This window comes from Mesoplodon bidens (genome assembly GCF_964165515.1).
Source record: "Mesoplodon bidens genome assembly, chromosome: 3".
NCBI lineage: Eukaryota > Metazoa > Chordata > Mammalia > Artiodactyla > Ziphiidae > Mesoplodon > Mesoplodon bidens.
The window spans coordinates 112,667,465-112,685,927 of record NC_138178.1 but is presented as its reverse complement, the minus strand read 5'-3'; the positions used below and the strand labels follow the sequence as shown (position 1 = coordinate 112,685,927).

The 18,463-nt window shown below is 38.9% G+C and overlaps 1 protein-coding gene across 4 annotated transcripts in view; it reads right to left on the bottom strand.

Moving 5' to 3' along the window:
* The window catches only part of AKAP6 (A-kinase anchoring protein 6), a 595,645-nt gene that overhangs the window by 224,114 nt on the left and 353,068 nt on the right, over nucleotides 1–18,463 (bottom strand). For 3 of the 4 annotated variants that reach the window (XM_081229677.1, XM_081229676.1, XM_081229678.1), the window contains 2 exons: nucleotides 3,442–3,538; nucleotides 2,161–2,327 (listed from right to left, as the gene is read on the bottom strand). In XM_081229677.1, coding sequence (XP_081085803.1) covers nucleotides 2,161–2,327; nucleotides 3,442–3,538 — 264 coding nt within the window. The remainder of the gene's footprint in view (nucleotides 1–2,160; nucleotides 2,328–3,441; nucleotides 3,539–18,463) is intronic. The other variant, XM_081229679.1, reaches the window with a different exon arrangement.

Sequence of the window (18,463 nt, the reverse complement as noted above, 5' to 3'; positions counted from 1 at the left end):
CACCAAAGACAAGGACAAGTTTTTAGGCTGCAAATCAATGATGTCATTTCCCTGCTCACTCCCAAACCTTCCCCTTTGTGCCCACAGCCACTCAGGCTCCCTTGCACACTCCCCACCTCCCCTCTAGCTGCACAGCCTGCTCACAGAATGCCACTTCCTCAAAGAAGCACTCCCTGATGCCCTGATCTAAATCGCTTCTCCCAGTCCAACCTCTGGTTGCTTCCTTTTCTTTTCTTTCACAGCCCATCATGGTTTATAAAAGCATGGTTGTTAGATTTAAGTCTGTTACCCCACTTCACCACAAGCTCCGTGAGACAGGTACTGAGGCTGACTGTTCACCACCATGCCCCACCTTGAGCAGTGCCAGTAACAGGCAGTGCTCTAGGTGGTGTTGAAAATGGCCTCGGGGGCCAAAGGGCTCAGATTCAAATCCTAGCTCTGCTACCTACTACCTGTGTGACCGTAAGCCAGTTACTTAACTTCTCTGTGCCTTCATTTTTTCCATTGGATATTAGAATAGCACTGCCTTATTTATAAGGTTTACATAGACTGTTGTGAGAATTAAATGAGAGAATACACAGAAGTACTGTAGAACCGTGTCTGGCATGTGGAATGCATCCAATACAGGATAGCTTTTAAAAAGTAAGCACTCAGTTCATTTTTGTTAAATAAATAAAACACAACGAAGTTTTTAGTTGTGTCCTTTCTCATCATCACTGCCCGCTACCCCAGCCAAAGTATTAGCCCAATCAACTTCTTCCTGCAGTCTGCTCCTTGAAAGGGCTCCACTTCTGCCCTGAGAAGTCTGCTGAAGACACTCTCCATTCCCTATGATTAGTTCCAGCTTTGATCCTTTCATCACGTCACTTCCTAAAATATGTGTGCATGTGCCAAGCCACCTCTCTTCCTTCCTTCAAGTATTTCCTGAAATGTGACCTCCTCCATGGAACCTTCTTTAAAGGAACTGAGCTCATCATTCCACCCTCTGTTTCCAACAAATAAGTTCAAGGTTGTTGTTCGAGATTCCAAAGCTATAAACCACCTAAGTTTTTCACTGGCTGCATGGCCTCACCACTGCAGGGCAGATTGGGTTTCTCCTTGCCTGCACTTGAGAATGTGAGGCTCAGAGGGCAGAGAGTTTGTTTAACTTGCTCTGTATACATTTAGCCCAATGCCAATCCACATGGGGACTGAATAAATGTGACTTGATGATGATTTAATTACTTTGTCCATGCCAGGAATAGAAGCCATGAACTCTTAAATCTGTTCCCCCCATGTTACAGTATGTTTCCATGCTTAGTCTATTATGAGACTGGTTTTCTGCATCAACTTTCACAAAAGAACAAATACAAAAGAAAAGAGAGATTGCAAGAAAATATCAAATTAATAAAATTATCTTCTACTTCATGAGTCCATTATCTTCCACCTCATGAGTCCAAAGATACCTTTAGAACAGTGGTGCACTGTATCAGAAGGTGCCTCATTTAAAATTTAACTGCATATGCTTTACGGATTATTTTGTAAAACTAAAGTAGATAACCAAAACATGTCAATATTCATTCTTAAAGTACATGCATTCGGTGCATGCACCATTATGGAGAACTTACACTCAGAGCAAAAAGATTTGTAGCAAAGCATATGACCTTCTTCCCACTACAATGACCATCCCCTAATTAGGCAATGCATCTGATAGTCATTAACAGGAATGAGATAATGAATCACTTTCTCTCTTCTTTGTTAATTTGCTGTAACCAAGCGGCTAATGGATGTCAGAGCTGAGTGATTGCACTGATTACAGTGATTTATAGTTGCAACAAAACAATTTAAAACCATTCTGATTATTCATGTTAAAGATGCTTTATGTTTTGTTTACTAAATGTTTTATGTCCCCCTTTCTCCTACCGCTAAAGTACTTTCCCCCTCCTACTCTGCCACTTTTCACAAAAAGACCCCTTCCTGGAAAACTTGAAAGTTGTAGGCTTTTTTATTGTTTTAAACTTAACCATTTCATTTTGTTTATACATACCTATAGAGAGAGAGAGATATAAAGTTTACACAGTAAAAACGAAAAGCCTTAGGGGTAGAAAGAAAACTTCAGTGGTGCCTAGTTCAAAAGAAGACAGAAATAAGAGGAAATAAGACAAACTTCAAGCCACTTACCTTGGGGCTTCCCGTCCCTTCCTCACCCTCCACAGACACATCAGTAGCCAGAATCGCAGCTTTGATGGTATCCAGAGCCCTGAGAATCCAGCTGTGTTGCCGTTTGATTTGCCTCTGCAGCTCCTTCCATTGACTTGCTATCATCCGCAGCATGTCCTTAAGTCCTTCTCCAAAAGGAGGAGAAAGCACAAGTTACGAACTCAACTGCATTTTTACCCATTATTGTTTTTCATTTAGCAAATTAGATGGATATTTCTAACAATAAACATAATTTTAAGCAACCATTACCATCACCTGCCACTCAAAACAGAGGTTGGGGATTTTTGACTTGACAGAAGGCATAAGTACACAAAAATGGGATAACCACATAGATGCACGGTTTGGAATCGACTTCGATTTAATATATTGACTAAAAAAATGTATATGGAACAAAAAATCACGATACATAAAAATTATTAACACTATAGCTTCACATTCCAAATAAAAGGCCCTGTGTGTATCTGTGTGGAGACTTTATAATGATCAGAAAATGTATGGAAATAGGTAAAGTTAATTCAACCCGAACTATAGTAAATGGGCCAGATTTAAGACAGCAGTCTTTAGTATTAGCACATCAGATTAATGCTGCTCTTTTCTTATTTAGCTGTGGTAAGCTTAAAACAAGTGCCAAACTGTAATTCATCCTGTCTTACGGTCTTTTACTACCAGGATAAGTATAACCAAATGACAAAACTATTTTTTATTTACAATCTGTTCCTCATAAATACATTAATACTGGAGTAAGAATTGGTCTAAGGCCAAAACTCTGCTAATGCAATGACCAGCAAAGAACATGCAAAACGTTCATGTGTGTGAACGGGCAGGGAAATAATCAGGTATCTCTAGACTGCCTGCCTTATATCTGTAATGATATCTATAAGTACCTAAATGCATATGCATTATAACTATATGCACAATTCTCATTCATTATCTTAATGTTATTTCCAGAGCACCTCCATCAAAAAGCATGTCAGTGAAGTTTTCAGGAATGTGATTTCAATTGAAACTCAGGCGAACAGCAAGCCCCAAATGAACAGACCATTTGGAGGCAGTATTTCATCTTACAAGTATCACAGCATTGTATGCAGTATATGAAACATTTATAAATCTTGAAGGTCAATCTGATAATGTAAATATTAATAATACATAAGGAAGTGAATATATGCAGTAATTTACAGCAATGCTTCTTCATTCTTAATAGTCTGGAGACATAAAGACTTGCAATATTTCAGGAGGATTTACCTGCTTTGTGAGATGCAATAAGCTCGAGAAGTTGGAGTCCTTCCTCCTCCACAGCTTCCTTGAGAGCACAATGACTGTCTACATTCAACTTAAAACTCTGCAAGGAAAAATACGAGCATCAAAGCCTGGCAAGGCAGTTAAAACATCCGTACAAAATTACTTGCTACTTTTTATCAAGAGCCACACAGTCCAATTTACCCAATAGACAAACTAATTTGCAATACTAAAAGCTATTGATATTTGCGATCTGGGCTCAGAATGTTTCCATTAGATTAGCAGAGTGCATCTGTTTGGAAACAGCTGACAAATCTAGAAATTCATTAGGTTTTTATGAAAAGTCACATCCCGTAGGCTATATCAAGAGTAGCAGTGTTCTATTGAATTCCTACCAGCACATATGAGCTCATTTCGTCACTTTTTAGAAATGTTACTGATAGCACTATTTATGAAACCATAAAAAGACTGGCAACATAAATTATATTAGCCTTATATGCACATATGTAAATCCATTAATATAGTGGGGTTTGATTCAGCTGTTTCTTAGATATCACACAAACCACAGGATATTGAGGTGGATTCAGGTGCTGTAGTGAGGGGTCCAATGTTTTTCAAATGTTTGAATTTTAAGTTTATTCCTTACAATATGACATTGAGTTATAAATGAATACATCAAGTACATGAGGGGCATTTTTCACTCATGATAGTCATCCAAAGGACAAAGACTGTTATGGATGAATTCCAGCTCAGAGCCATTTCTTTCAGGAAGCCTTCCCTAATACCTTACACAGAATTAATTACTCCCCTCTCTCGGCTTCCTCTGCTCCTTATACCTGCTTCTATTGTAGAATTTATCATACTGAATTCTGCTTTATTCCTACACTTGCCTACCAAACTATAAGCAAGAAAGAACTACAATCGAAAGAATTGCCAGTTTCACATTTATTTCCAACTCATGTCACATACAAGGTGTTCAATAAATGTTTGCAGGAATAGTGGATATCTGCTGAACTGGATCAATAGGACTCTCTCAAGGGGAAGGTTTCCATTTAAATATTTCAAGAAACACAGATGGTTTTCCAAAGATTTTTCCGTCTCTGGAATGTTATAAGGTGTTCCAAACACAGGAGGTCCAATGGAGAGTAATCATAGTGACCAATCTGTTGAATCAATGGTTAGTCTTCAGGGTGAAAATCCATTCCTTGGCTTGACTAATTTAAAAAAGTATGGATTTTGAAAGACTGTGTGCCACATTTCGGCTTCTCCATAATAGGGCTCCAAAGTATACAATATACTTTGCTCTCGCTAAACACTCACTGAGCAATGGCTGCATGTGCTATACACTGAACTTAGTAATAAGAATATTTGACAGAAATTCAAGCTGATAGTCTCAGCTGGAATGTAATTTGGATGAAAGAGGTTAAACAACCATAAATTATGAAATTAGATATTAATTTTTCCATTCTTTCACTCATTCATTCATTCAGAAACCATGTATTATGCCTATTCTGTACACTGGACAGGGTAATAGCAATTTAAGGGGTATAAGGCATGGCCCCTGAACATCAAAGGGCATCCTCAATCACCTTGGATGTTCATTGGTGAGTCTTTTTCTTAGTGGAAAAAAGGGGTCTTTTAAAGCTCAAAAGAAAAAGCACAACAGTCAAAATAAGCTGAAAATGAAGGAGATAGGGACAGGCAGATCAGAACTTGAAGTATAAAGATAAGAATTTTGACTAAAAAAAATTACTCCAAAATGATGAATCATTTTATCTTACTAGAAGCATAAGAAACAGTAAAGTTTCAGCATAATATGGCAGAAAGAGACTTACTGGTTTCCCCAAGGGTTGTTCACTATTTCTTGTATTGCCCTCTTTCAGCTACAGGTATTTGGTTAAATAAAATAAAGTATGGCAATGTATCAGAAGCCTGATGCTTTTGGTCAATCCAAACGATATAATAGCTATTAAAAATTAAATAATTATTATTTATAGCCAAAACACGACTGTTATTTACTTTTTGCCACTGCAGTGGAAATCATCAACTCTGAAGCAATGCCATGCTGATTGAGGTACATGTTTGTGTTTCAGGGAGAAGGGACATGGAAAAGAAAAATACTTGAGATCAACCCGAGAATGCCAACATTTAGGAAGAAATCTATTCTAGAGATTTCCTCACAACTGTAAAATTAGCCTAGTGTTCTCTTTGATTCTCTGTTTACTTACAACAGACTAGTGCTGAATGGTTGGTAATCATGAGCTTCCGAAGATGTGCATCAGGCCTATGTCTCAGCAAAAGAGAACCTTAGGACCTGTGGGTAGGTTGGACAATTTTACATAATTGAAGCCAATCGCATAGAATAGATGCAGCTGGATCTGGTTCTGCCTCAGGATGATGTGGAAGCATTTGATTAGGACATTGGAAAAGATGAAGTATTCATTATTACAAAAAAGATAAGCTTTATGCTATAGGAAAGAACCATTTAATATAACTATTACCCAAATGGTACAATATTGCTTAATTTTCAGGTGCATCCATTAACCATTAATAATATCAAGTAAGGAATTCACAATGGGCCTCTTGAGAAGGCAGGCAAGCAGGCACATTAACAGAATTGTCAATGAAATTTCTGGCTGCTAAAGGATTCTATAATAAACTCTCCCCATTCTGCCCCCACTTCTTCCCTAGGGAAGGAAGCTTAGGCGAAAGAGTTTTTTCTTTTCTTTTTTTTTTTTTTTTGAACTTGATACCTGGACACATTTCCATTCTTGTGCTACTAACATGTTTCCTCAGCAATGTCTTATGGCATTTGGTCCCTCTGCAACATCCATAGCAGTCCCTGAAAATGCAGGGCATTCTCTGGAGATTTAATTTATGGCAACAACATGGCCATAGACAGGTACCACAGATCTACATCATTGATGATTATGTGAAATTCCATAAATATGAGTAATCTGGGACCTGTGAGACACCCCATCTTTTTTTAGTGTCTTTACAGCTGCATGAAACTGAACATCTAGATGAGAATAACTAAGGAAATGAAAAATACAGTGGCTGAGACAAAGGACTAGATTATCAAAAAGATGATACTTCACAGGTTGACCAATGGGTATTCCTAGCCTCACCAGCATCTATAGATATGGGTGCATTACTCCTTGTCAGGTAAGCACACTGATTGTACTTTAATCATGATCACACCTTACTAAGTAGATAAAAAACTACATCTTATCCTATTCCATTCAAATTTTTGAAGATCCCAGTTTGATGGAAGTATGGAGATCATGTGGATATGAAATGAAACCAAGGAAATGTACACCTTGATGCACAAAACTATGACAAACATGAAGATAGGTACTCATGAGGGATCATAAGAATTGATATGAATCTCCTGGTACAGGAAATAGTGGGAAAGACCATAATCACATTCAGAGGCTTAAAGATCCAAAATGTCTAGGTTTTAGCAGAATCACATCATGAACATAGACTTTCTGCCATCCCCATGGAATACTGTTAGTGTCTGCCAGGTCCATGGAGGTCCATGAATTTTATAATGTTTGTGAACAGAGAGGCCAAAAAGAGTTACTGCATCTTTCCCGACATAATTTATGCTTTTAAAAAAAGCATAAATTAATACAACAGATATTTATTGAGCAGTCTCTGCCAGGCCTATAGATACAAAAATTAACAATACCCAATTCCAGCACACACCGCTTATAGTCTGTTGGGTAAAAGAGATCAAAAGCAAGTAGCCTTATATGACCCAGCACAGAATAAATATGTAATTGGGGTTTGATGTATAACAGAGAGTGGCAGGGCCTTAAACTGAACAGTGATATGCATGCCCAATGAGATTTAATTTTTTTTAATTAAAGTATCATGCAGGCCAAGTAAAAATAAGATTGTAGGCTATATTCCGTATGAGCGTGATAGTGCTAGATAGATGCTGTGGGAGCTCAAACTGGGAACCAGGTTCTGCAGAGGCTGGCAGGGAGCTTGTGAAGAAAGGACTGACTTGCATGTGGGGCTGGAGACACGCTTTACTGCAGCAGGAATAGAGGAGCCAGAAGCAGCTTGGTATGGCTGGGACAAGGTGGAAGCAGGGGATGTGGGAGCTGCAGCTACACATGGTATTCAACTCCAAGAGACATAAGAGTCATGGAAGAAGAGGTCAACAACATGGGAGGGTGACCGGTACAGTTCTAGAAACATCTTTCTGGCTTTTATACAGAGTTGACTTTAGAAGGGCAGACAAGGAGGCCATTTAGGAGGCTGCTATGGTAATGGAGGCCAGATGTTTCTGTATGCTCATATTTTTTTTTAATTAAAAAAAGGTATGTTTTTTCTTCTAAATGAATGGAAGAAGGAAAAATGGAGAAAATCTTCTGTCTTTTTAAGTTTTTCTCAGTGCGTGAGAACAGCATGTGCCAGATTTTAGTTCTTTGGCTGTTCTGATGATAAATACCAGAGGTTTATTAGTCAGGAGTCTCCAAATGTGAAAGACATATTGAACTGATGAACTTTTACTCCCACTGTCATTTTAAAGAGATGCTATATATGCTGATGAATAAGACACTTGATGACACTTTTTCTTCCCACAAAAGATTTTTACTACCCTAAGAAAATGAAAACTTGCTTTTTCACAAGGGCAGGAGGAGGCATATGTGTTCAGTCAGAAAAGCAGAGGCTTGAAAAGTCACCTGCTATCTGCCTTAGGCCATCTCCAGCCGGGCTCCATCTGAGCTGTGCCCAGCACCATCCTGCATTCCCAGAGGGGCTCTTGGTGGGGAAGAAAGCCACGATCGTCTGTGCACAGCCTGGCAGTTTCTCTCCTGCTTTGCCCAATGCCATCCATAGAGGATGGTCAAATGGTCCTCAAAGTATAAAATATACCTTCCAAATGCCACATGTGCCAAAAATGGAAAGATTCTCATGAGTAAACATTTTTGTTTAAGGACCTCCGAAAAACTTGATAAGACATTATACAGCCATTAAAATGAAGACTATGAAATCACATGAAAAATAGATAGAACACATTACAAGCCAAAAAATGAAAGTTCAAATTGTATCCATGATTAAACTGTAACTATGTAAATGGATAGTCCCAGTGTGTAGAAAAAGAAGACTATAGGGAAATGCAACAAAAGGTTAACACCACTTGTGCAGGGTAGGACTTAGCCTGTTCTTATGGAATGAATTCTCAGGGCTTTAGCTTTCTGAAACATAAAATGAAAAGTAATACTATCTAACTTCCAAGTTGTAAGAATTAGAGATAATGATTGTAAAGCGTTGAAGCAGTGCTTGGCAATGAGTGGGGCTAAAGAAAAATCATTATAGACTTTTAAATTCATTTTCTCTATTTTCCAAATGTTCTGTGTAGCAAGTGGTACTTTATGGCATTTTTAGGTGACAAGTGGCACTTACTGTTGAGGCTCTCTGAACTCCTCAAGTACAGATACCAGGTTCTCTTTGCTTTTGGGCCACCACCCAGCCCAGGGGGGCACCCAAACACAGATGCTGCTCTCTGAGAGTCCAGGGAACAGGGGACTGAGAGACCAGTGATCTGAGTCTTCCTTTTGTGTGCCCTTGGACAAGTCATCTAACCCTTCTGGGCTTGTTTCCTTATCTACAATCCAGGCATTTGGACTCAATATTTTCCATTTCTTGGACACTTCGATTTTATCGTTAAGCCACACAGTTAAGGACAGGTGGCTCAGGAGAATTTTTATTCTAAAGCAGAAAATTTTCAAAGCGGGAAGAATCCCAAAGGCCATCTAACTATTCATCTACCCTAGGGCAGCTCTGTCCCTCCACATCCCAGGCAGATGTGTTCATTCTATTTTTAACTATCTCCAGGGAAGTTTCTTCTAACTTCTCATCCTGAGTCCGCAACGTTTCTTCTCAGGAATTTGAGAGCTTTGTGAATAGGAGCACAAGCTTCCCTCAGCTTCGGATTCTTTTGCCAAGTCATCTCTCCAGCGTAGGAGTTGGAGATCAGAAACACTGTGAGAATATGCCAACAAAATCCACACGTCCAGTCAATCACCAAGCCCTGACAATTTATTTCTCTATCCTCACCTCTCTGTATCGACTAACACTGCCTTAGATTCAGGCCCTCATCATCATCCCTTGCCAGGCTGACTTCAACAGCCTCCAGTCATGACCCCCTCAAAACTACATTTTTTTCTTTATTTGTGGCATGCCTATGAAGGTGCAGGCATCATCCTAAACTTGAGGGATGTGGCTGTGAGCAAGATAAATATAGTTCCTGGCCTCATAGAGCTCACAGTCTAGCGGCAGGGACAGGAGGTGGGGAATGTGTATCTTAAAAACAGGGGGTTGCAGTTGATTATATCAAGGGGACTAATGACATGGTGTGGGTGCTGGGGACAAGCATGGGCTCTGGAGCTGGACAAGCTGGGTTCAAATCCTGGCTCCTCCATCACCCCCTGTGTAGCTCAGGGCAATCTCTTTGTACACAGTTTCTTCATAGGTAAAAAGAGGGATATGTTAGTGCCTACCTCATGGGGTTGCTGTGAGGATGAAATGCCTTGATACCTGTAGAACAGAGCCTGGCATATTGCAATAGCTCAATAAAAACATTTTATTACACAGAATGTTCTGTCTACAAAACAACTCTTGTTAAATGCCTCCGATGGCTTCCCCAGGTTGCAAGATAAAGTCCAGCCTCCAGCATGACCTACAGAGCCTCTGGGATCCCACTCAAGTCTGCCTCTTGGGTCCCAGGTCTGCCTTGAAATGTACCAGCTCACATCAGTCATCTTGCTCATCTAAGATTCTGCTCTTGCTTGCACCTCTGCCTGAAACGTCCTCTTTCCCCTCCCCTGGCTCAGCCCTACTCATCCTTTAAAATTCATCTCAGGTGTCACCCTTGCTAGCAAGTTTTCCCTGACCATCTTCCAGCCTCCTGGTTTCCCCTCCTCAGCATCCACAGTAACTGCAGAGCTCGAACCTCTACTTACTACACTGTTGTATAACTATTGATGATGGTCTGCTTCCCACCCATGAGTTGAAAGTAGAACTTCACTTTTCATCTGTGCTTGTATCTTCAATGCCTAGCACAGTGCCTGGCACACAGCACACACCTAATAAATGTTCAAGAAGCAAATGAATGAAGATTCGTACCAAAAACCTTCCACGAAGCTTTCAAAATGCTGCCTATAGTATTTTGGGCTATATTGGTGCAATCACTCTTCACTTGGAAGTGGTTGATAAATGTCCCCAAATTTTACTCATTGAACACCATGTAAATGAGCTGTCATGTTCCTTCGCTTACAAAATTACTTGCCAATTACACTTAGATGATCCCGGTGTAATTGCCATGTAAACTGTACCCTGGCTGAGATAGCCCAAATCATCAATTTAACTTTACCCTCTCATCATATGGTGCTTACCACATAATTAAATAAATGGTCAGCCACCACCACAATTATATATCTCCCCAACAAAATGAAGTGGCTACATTTGTCATTGATTTATTAGTTACGACAATATGCAACACACCACACCACCACGTATAATATCAGAAGCTTTAAAAAATGAAAAGCACTATGTACTCTTGAGAAAGATGTTCCAAGTTCATGAACAAAAAGCAAAGCATTATAAAAACATTATTTTCCTTTTTTAAAAAAAGGCACTAAGATATAAAGACAAAAATCCTTGCTCTTCCTGAGGAAACTTTTTTTTCCTGAAACCGCAGATAATAAAAACATTTCCAAGCATTCGAAAGTGAATTTAGCTCCTCAACCAAATCACAATTTCTTTCAAACAAGCAGTTGCATTTTTTTGTGGAAGGTAAATATATTTTACTAAGGCTGGCATTCTTTTTTTGATAGACATGCTAATATCTTATTCAAGGATTAGATAGATGGGAGAGAGCATGAACGTTGATGGTGCCTCTTAGTGACCAAATTTTCATTTGCTTTTCTGGATGCTACCTCCACACCTGGCACAGGTAATCACATTGACTTCCCAGCATGGCCACATTAGGCCAAATGGATTTGCAGAGGTTCTGTCTAAAGGGACCATGTGACTTCCAGAACACACTGCTCTGAGGCCCTAATTGAAAAAGAGGTCAATGCTGGCCCAAATATCTCTCTACCCCCTGTGGTGGAATAATTGATGTGCAGCAGCCCCTACAGATGTGGAGTCACCAAGGTGATGGATGGATGTAAGTATATTATTCACATGTACATCTGCTAATATACAGGTCCCAGTGCAAACACCAAGACCTAAGAATATTATGTGGATTTAGGACAATCCCTGAAGGACTCCAGTTTCATTAAAAATTTGTTTGGCAGCCTGGGGAAGATCTATTCCAACTCCCAGATGCTTCATACATTTGAGAGGGGGAACCAAATTGCTTTAAAAATAAGTTTAATAAATTTCATAATGTCAAGTCATTAACATCCTGTGTAGTCATACAGTCTTCATCTTTTGAAATAGTAATGTTAACCTGTGGAATTTTCTTAGCCTTTCTAATATCTGAGTTAACATTTTATTTTCTATGTGTTTTTTTGCCAAAGGGGATGAATTACACCCTGAAAGCAGAAGAAACTATCCTATTTTTTCCCTCTATAGGTGTTTTTCTTTTCACAAATATACCAGACAATACCCCAAAAGCTCTGTGACCAGAGTTCATTTTGATTTGGAAACTGTAGAGGAAATAATTTACCTTGCAGACATTCTCAGTTATTGTTTGATGATTTATAATATTAGCTATAATTTGCTGCTGTAATGGTCATAACACTGCTTTTACAAATGCTCATTTATTCATTTAACAGATTTGTTTAGTACTTATTATGCATGTGCAGGGCAGGGGTCAGAGCAGACACCAAAAAGACACAAGCAGTCCCTCAAGGAGGTGACAGTCACAGGTGAATCATTAGGGCAGGGTAGGTGGGGAGAGATTCAACCTCTCTAGGAACACCCGAGATTCTCACACCACCTGTTCTCAGGGTCTCCGAGGGGTGCACAAAACTCCTCCAAAGTGAACAAAGCATCCTCACTTACAACAGGTTTATGTGATCTTCACAACAACCTTCAGTAGATATGACAGGCATTTTTCTGGCTAGAGTACAGATCTGTTTCAGGCCTGAAACTTTTATCTTAATATCATTTATGCCAGGTGAATTGCTTCAAGATTCCAAAATTCCATGTAACACAGTAGATAAGTAAGATCTGCACATGGGTCTACACAGGGAGACAGATAGTGGGTGACAGCATCCTGGCTCAAGTGAGTTAGGTCATGCACTGGCTCTTGTCCATACATGGTGTCCTTCGATAGTGCATAAACCCTCATAGTACAAGGCAGTCTGCAAACTGTCTCTTCAGTGCTTAGCATACCACCACCCTAAATAGCAAGTGCTCAATAAATCCAGTATTTCTCTGTCATTCTACTTTAAAACAGTCATCACATTCTAAAGAAAAAGAATAAAGTAATAAATCAGTAAAATGTCTGGATGACAGCAATTTTTATCGTTTTTAAATTATTTTTTTTATACAGAAGGTTCTTATTAGTTATCCATTTTATGCATATTAGTGTATACATGTCAATCCCAATCTCCCAATTCATCACACCACCACCACTTTCCCCCCTTGGTGTCCATACGTTTGTTCTCTACATCAGTGTCTCTATTTATGCCCTGCAAACTGGTTCATCTGTACCATTTTTCTAGGCTCCACATATGTGCATTAATATACGATATTTGTTTTTCTCTTTCTGACTTACTTCACTCCATACAGCAGTCCCTAGATCTATCCACGTCTCTACAGATGACCCAATTTCGTTCCTTTTTATGGCTAAGTAATATTCAATTGTATATATGTACCACATCTTCTTTATCCATTCGTCTGTTGATGGGCATTTACGTTGCTTCCATGACCTGGCTATTGTAAATAGTGCTGCAATGAATACTGTGGTACATGTGTCTTTTTGAATTATGGTTTTCTCAGGGTATATACCCAGGAGTGGGATTGCTGGGTCATAAGGTAAATCTACTTTTAGTTTTTTAAGGAACCTCCACACTGTTCTCCATGGTGGCTGTATCAATTTATGTTCCCACCAACAGTGCAAGAGGGTTCCCTTTTCTCCACACCCTCTCCAGCATTTGTTGTTTGTAGATTTTCTGATGATGCCCATCCTAACTGGTGTGAGCTGATATCTCACTGTAGTTTTGATTAGCATTTCTCTAATAATTAGTGATGTTGAACACGTTTTCATGTGCTTCTTGGCTACCTGTATGTCTTCTTTGAAGAAATGTCTACTTATGTCTTCTGCCCATTTTTTCATTGGGTTATTTGTTTTTTTAATATTGAGCTGCATGGACTGTTTATATATTTTGGAGATTAAACCTTTGTCAGTTGATACATTTGCAAATATTTTCTCCCATTCTGAGGATTGTCTTTTTGTCTTGTTTGTAGTTTCCTTTGCTTTGCAAAAGCTTTTAAGTTTCATTAGGTCTCATTTGTTTATTTTTGTTTTTATTCCCATTACTCTAGGAGGTGGATTGAAAAAGATCTTGCTGTGATTTATGTCAAAGAGTGTTCTTACTGTGTTTTCCTCTAAGTATTTTATAGTGTCCAGTCTTACATTTTGTTCTCAAATCCATTTTGAGCTTACTTTTGTGTATGGTGTTAGGGAGTGTTCTAATTTCATTCTTTTACATGTAGCTGTCCAGTTTTCCCAGCACCACTTATTGAAGAGACTGTCTTTTCTCCATTGTATATCCTTGCCTCTTTTGTCATAGATTAGGTGACCAGATACGTGGGTTTATATCTGGACTTTTTATCCTCTTCCATTGACCCATATTTCTGTTTTTGTGCCAGTACCATATTGTCTGGATTACTGTAGCTTTGTAGTATAGTCTTAAGTCAGGGAGTCTGATTCCTCCAGCTCCGTTTTTTTCCCTAAAGACAGCTTTGGCTATTCGGGGTCTTTTGTGTCTCCATACAAATTTTAAGATGTTTTTCTTCTAGTTCTGTGAAAAATGCCATTGGTAATTTGATAGGGATTGCATTGAATCTGTAGATTGCTTTGGGTAATATAGTCATTTTCACAATATTGATTCTTCCAATCCAAGAACATGGTATACCTCTCAATCTGTTTCTATCATCTTTCATTTCTTTCACCAGTGTCTTATAGTTTTCTGCATACAGGTCTTTTGTCTCCTTAGGTAGGTTTATTCCTAGGTATTTTATTCTTTTTGTTGAAACAGTAAATGGCAGTGTTTCCTTAATTTCTCTTTCTTATTTTTCATCATTAGTGTATAGGAATGCAAGAGATTTCTGTGCATTAATTTTGTATCCTGCTAGTTCACCAAATTCATTGATTAGCTCTAGTAGTTTTCTGGTAGCATCTTTAGGATTCTCTATGTATAGTATCATGTCATCTGCAAACAGTGACAGTTTTACTTCTTCTTTTCCAATTTGTATACTTTTATTTCTTTTTCTTCTCTGATTGCCGTGGCTAGGAATTCCAAAATTATGTTGCATAACAGTGGTGAGAGTAGACATCCTTGTCTTGTTCCTGATCTTAGAGAAAATGGTTTCAGTTTTTCACCATTGAGAATGATGTTTGCTGTGAGTTTGTCATATATGGCCTTTATTACATAGAGGTAGGTTCCCTCTATGCCCACTTTCTGGAGAGTTTTAATCATAAATGGGTGTTGAATTTTCTCAACAGTTCTTTCTGCATCGATTGAGATGATCAAATTGTTAATATGGTGTATCACATTAATTGATTTGTGTATATTGAAGAATCCTCGCATCCCTGGGATAAATCCCACTTGATCATGGTGTATGATCCTTTTAATGTGTTATTGGATTCTGTTTGCTACTATTTTGTTGAGGATTTTTGCATCTACGTTCATCAGTGATATTGGTCTTTAATTTTCTTTTTTTGTAGTATCTTTGTCTGGTTTTGGTATCAGGGTGATGGTGGCCTCATAGAATGAGTTTGGGAGTGTTCCTTCCTCTACAATTTTTTGGAAGAGTTTGAGAAGGATGGGTGTTAGCTCTTCTCTAATGTTTGATAGAATTCACCTGTGAAGCCATCTGGTCCTGGGCTTTTGTTTGATGGAAGATTTTTAATCACAGTCTCAATTTCATTACTTGTGATTGGTCTGTTCATATTTTCTATTTCTTCCTGGTTCAGTCTTGGAAGGTTACCCATTTCTAAGAATTTGTCCATTTCACCCAGGTTGTCCATTTTATTGGCATAGAGTTGCCTGTAGTAGTCTCTTAGGATGCTTTGTATTTCTGCTGTGTCTGTTGTAACGTCTCCTTTTTCATTCCTAATTTTATTGATTTGAGTCCTCTCCCTCTTTTTCTTGATGAGTCTGGCTAATGGTTTATCGATTTTGTTTATCTTCTCAAAGAACCAGCTTTTTGTTTTATTGTTCTTTGCTATTGTTTTCTTTGTTTATATTTCATTTATTTCCGCTCTGATCTTTATGATTTCATTCCTTCTACTAACTTTGGGTTTTGTTTGTTCTTCTTTCTCTAGTTCCTTTAGGTGTAAGGTTAGATTGTTTATTTTAGATTTTTCTTTTTTCCTGAGGTAGGCTTGTATAGCTATAAACTTCCCTCTTAGAACTGCTTTTGCTGCATCCTGTAGGTTTTGGATCGTCGTGTTTTCATTGTCATTTGTCTCTAGACATTTTTTAATTTACTCTTTGATTTCTTCAGCTATCTCTTGGTTATGTGGTAACACATTGTTTAGCCTCCATGTGTTTGTGTTTTTTACATTTTTTTCCCTGTAATTGATTTCTAATCTCATAGTGTTGTGGTCAGAAAAGATGCTTGATATGATTTCAATGTTCTTAAATTTACTAGGGCTTGCTTTGTGACCCAAGATGTGATCTATCCTGGAGAATGTTCCGTTTGCACTTGAGAAGAAAGATTAATCTGCTGTTTTTAGATGGAATGTCCTATAAATATCAATAAAGTCCATCTTGTTTAATGTGCCATTTAAAGCTTCTGTTTCCTTATTTTCTTTCTGGATGATCTGTCTATTGGTGTAAGTGAGGTGTTAAAGTCCTCCACTATTACTGTGCTACTGTCGATTTCCTCTCTTATAGCTCTTAGCAGTTGCCTTATGTATTGAGGTGTTCCTATGTTGGGTGCATATATATTTACAATTGTTATATCTTCTTCTTGGATTGATTCTTTGATCATTATGTAGTGCCCTTCCTTGTCTCTTGTAACATTTTTTATTTTAAAGTCTATTTTATCTGATATGAGTATTGCTACTCCAGCTTTCCTTTGATTTCCATTTGCATGGAATAACTTTTTCCATCCCCTCACTTTCAGTCTGTATGTGTCCCTAGGTCTGAAGTGGGTCTCTTGTAGACAGCGTATATATGGGTCTTGTTTTTGTATCCATTCAGCGAGCCTGTGTCTTTTGGTTGGAGCATTTAATCCATTCATGTTTAAGGTAATTATCGATATGTATGTTCCTATTACCATTTTCTTAATTGTTTTGGGTCTGTTTTTGTAGGTCCTTTTCTTCTCTTGTGTTTCCCACTCAGAGAAGTTCCTTTAGCATTTGTTGTAGAGCTGGTTTGGTGTTGCTGAAATCTCTTAGCTTTTGCTTGTCTGTAAAGCTTTTGATTTCTCCGTCAAATCTGAATGAGATCCTTACCGGGTAGAGTAATCTTGGTTGTAGGTTCTTCCCTTTCATCACTTCAAATATATCATGCCACTCCCTTCTGGCTTGTAGAGTTTCTGCTGAGAAATCAGCTGTTAACCTTATGGGAGTTCCCTTGTATGTTGTCATTTATCCCTTGTTGCTTTCAATAATTTTTCTTTGTCTTTAATTTTTGTCAATTTGATTACTATGTGCCTCGGCATGTTTCTCCTTGGATTTATCCTGCCTGGGACTCTCTGCACTTCCTGGACTTGGGTGGCTATTTCCTTTCCCTTGTTTGGGAAATTTTCGACTAAAATCTCTTCAAATATTTTCTCGGTTCCTTTCTCTCTCTCTTCTCCTTCTGGGACCCCCTATAATGTGAATGTTGTGTTTAATATTGTCCCAGAGGTCTCTGAGGCTGTCGTCATTTATTTTCATTCTTTTTTCTTTATTCTGTTCTGTGGCAGAAATTCCACCATTCTGTCTTCCAGGTCACTTATCCGTTCTTCTGCCTCAGTTATTCTGCTATTAATTCTTTCTAGTGTATTTTTCATTTCAGTTAGTGTACTGTTCACCTCTGTTTGTTTGTTCTTTAATTCTTCTAGTGTTTCTTTTTTAATTCTTCTAGGTCTGTGTTAAACATTTCTTGCATCTTCTCAATCTTTGCCTCCATTCTTTTTCCGAGGTCCTGGATCATTTTCACTATCATTATTCTGAAGTCTTTTTCTGGAAGGTTGCCTATCTCCACTTCATTTAGTTGTTTTTCTGGGGTTTTATCTTGTTCCTTCATCTGGTACGTAGCCCTCTGCCTTTTCATCTTGTCTATCTTTCTGTGAATGTGTTTTTTGTTCCACAGGTTGCAGGATTGTAGTTCTTCTTGCTTCTGCTGTCTGCCCTCTGGTGGATGAGGCTATCTAAGAGGCTTGTGTAAGTTTCCTGATGGAAGGGACTGGTGGTGGGCAGAGCTGGGTGTTGCTCTGGTGGGCAGAGCTCAGTAAAACTTTAATCTGCTTCTCTGCTAATGGGTGGGGCTGGGTTCCCTCCATGTTAGTTGTTTGGACTGAGGCGACCCAATGCTGGAGGCTACCCAGCTCTTTGGTGGGGCTAATGGCAGACTCTGGGAGGGCTCATGCCAAGGAGTACTTCCCAGAACTTCGGTTGCCAGTGTCCTTGTCCTCACAGTGAGCCACAGCCACCCTCGCCTCTGCAGGAGACCCTCCAGCACTAGCAGGTAGGGCTGGTTCAGTCTCCCCTGGGGTCACTGCTCCTTCCCCTGGATCCCGATGCACACACTACTTGGTGTGTGCCCTCCAAGAGTGGAGTCTCTGTTTCCCCCAGTCCTGTAGAAGTCCTGCAATCAAATCCCACTATCCTTCA